We start from the raw sequence: 1,558 nt of genomic DNA, 5'->3' as shown, positions 1-1,558 counted from the left end.
CAGTGGAAAGAAGGGTACAGCAGCCCCAAGGGCGGGCGGGCAGAGGAGGAGGAGGAGGAGGAGGAAACAGAGAGCCTGGGGGACGGGGAGGCGGGACGGGGGCGGGGGACCGGCCGCTGCTCCCCCAAGGAGGGCCTGGACCCCCCCACCGAGGAGGGGGAGCTGGTGCCCTCTGACTCCCAGAAGAAACGCGGCAGGAGGAAACTCCTGGAAGCCACCGAGAAAAGTAAGAGCCTGGGGACACGAGGGACTCCCAGGGACCCCCCAGACCCTCTGCACACCTCAGATCCCCCCGGAGTCCCCTAACCCTCTGGACCTCCCAGACACCCTGAGCCCCTAAGCTCTTAGACCCTCTGGACTCCTCAGACCCCCCTGGAGTCCCTCAGCTCATCCCATCATGGCTGGTCCTGGTCCCAGCAGGGGCTGCTCACCCAGGCACCTTGATCCCCTGGACCCCCAGCCACCCAGACTCCTTGGATACCCCACACTCCCCTGACCTCCAAAACCTCTGGACTCTCTGGACCACTCAGACCCCTCTCGATCCCCCTGCTAGTTCCATCATGGTTGGTTGTGGTCCCCACAGGGGCTGCACCTCTGCACCCCCTGGGCCCACTGGACCCGCCAGAGTCCCTGGACTCCTCCAGGTCTGCTGGATGCCCTGGACCCATCAGAGCCCCTGGACCAAACAAACCATGCAGAACCCCTGGACCCCCCAAGTCCTCCAAGACCCTCAGACCCCTCAAATTCCCTGGACACTCCAGGTCCCCCAGCTGATCCCATCACGGCCACTCTCCAGGGGCAGAGCCAGAGGGTCCAGGCGCAGTGCCAGGAAGGGGCTCAGGAAGGGTCCCAGAGGTCCTGGAGGACAAAGGGCATCTGGGCTGGGGTACCATGGGTGTCACCGGCACGGGAGGTGACACCAGGAGTGCCAGGAGTGGCACCAGGCTGCCTAGTGCAAGGGACAGAGAAGAGCTGGGGAGGGTCTGGGGAGGAGCCACAGAAATGGGGAAAGGGCTGGAGCAGCCTGTGGGGAGGGGCTCAGGGGGCTGGCTTGGAGCTGGGGGAGGCAGAGCCCAGCATTCCCGGTGACCCTCATTGTCCCCTGGTGTCCTCCAATGTCCCCAGTACTCCCAGCTGGGCTCTCAGACACTCAAACCTGCTCCAGCCTCTCTGCTCCTGGGGTGGGGGCAGCTGCCCGCCCCCTCGGCCGGGTTGGTCCCCATGTGCCAGCTGTGAGGGACTGTCCAATGTCACCTGGGGCTAGGCGGGGACCAGGGGCACTGCTTGAGGGCTGGGGGGGACAAGGTGGCTGCAGCAGAACAGGGCGAGGGTTGGGATGGAGAGGGGACACTGGGGTGACAAGGGGACACCAGGCTGGGGAGGGGGCTCCAGGGTGGAGAGGGGACACTGGGGTCCTGACTGAGCCCTGACTGCCCCAGCTCCCACAGGGGCTACTTCCTGAGACCCTCTGAATGCCCTGGACCCCCCAGAGCCCCCAGACTCCCAAGACCCCCCAGACCTCCTGTGCCACCCCCCTGACCTTCCAGGTCCCTGGATC

At 65.9% G+C, this 1,558-nt stretch overlaps 1 protein-coding gene across 1 annotated transcript in view; it reads left to right on the top strand.

Moving 5' to 3' along the window:
* Positions 1 to 1,558, top strand: part of DNMT3A (DNA (cytosine-5-)-methyltransferase 3 alpha) — a 43,082-nt gene that overhangs the window by 23,030 nt on the left and 18,494 nt on the right. Inside the window, exon 4 of the mRNA XM_010002202.1 lies at positions 1 to 226. This exon is cut by the window's left edge and continues 6 nt beyond it. Coding sequence (XP_010000504.1) covers positions 1 to 226 — 226 coding nt within the window. The remainder of the gene's footprint in view (positions 227 to 1,558) is intronic.

Source organism: Chaetura pelagica, unplaced genomic scaffold (genome assembly GCF_000747805.2).
Source record: "Chaetura pelagica isolate M959 unplaced genomic scaffold, ChaPel_1.0 scaffold107, whole genome shotgun sequence".
Classification (NCBI taxonomy): domain Eukaryota; kingdom Metazoa; phylum Chordata; class Aves; order Apodiformes; family Apodidae; genus Chaetura; species Chaetura pelagica.
The sequence above is the reverse complement of the archived record's forward strand: the minus strand, read 5'-3'. Positions and strand labels throughout refer to the sequence as shown.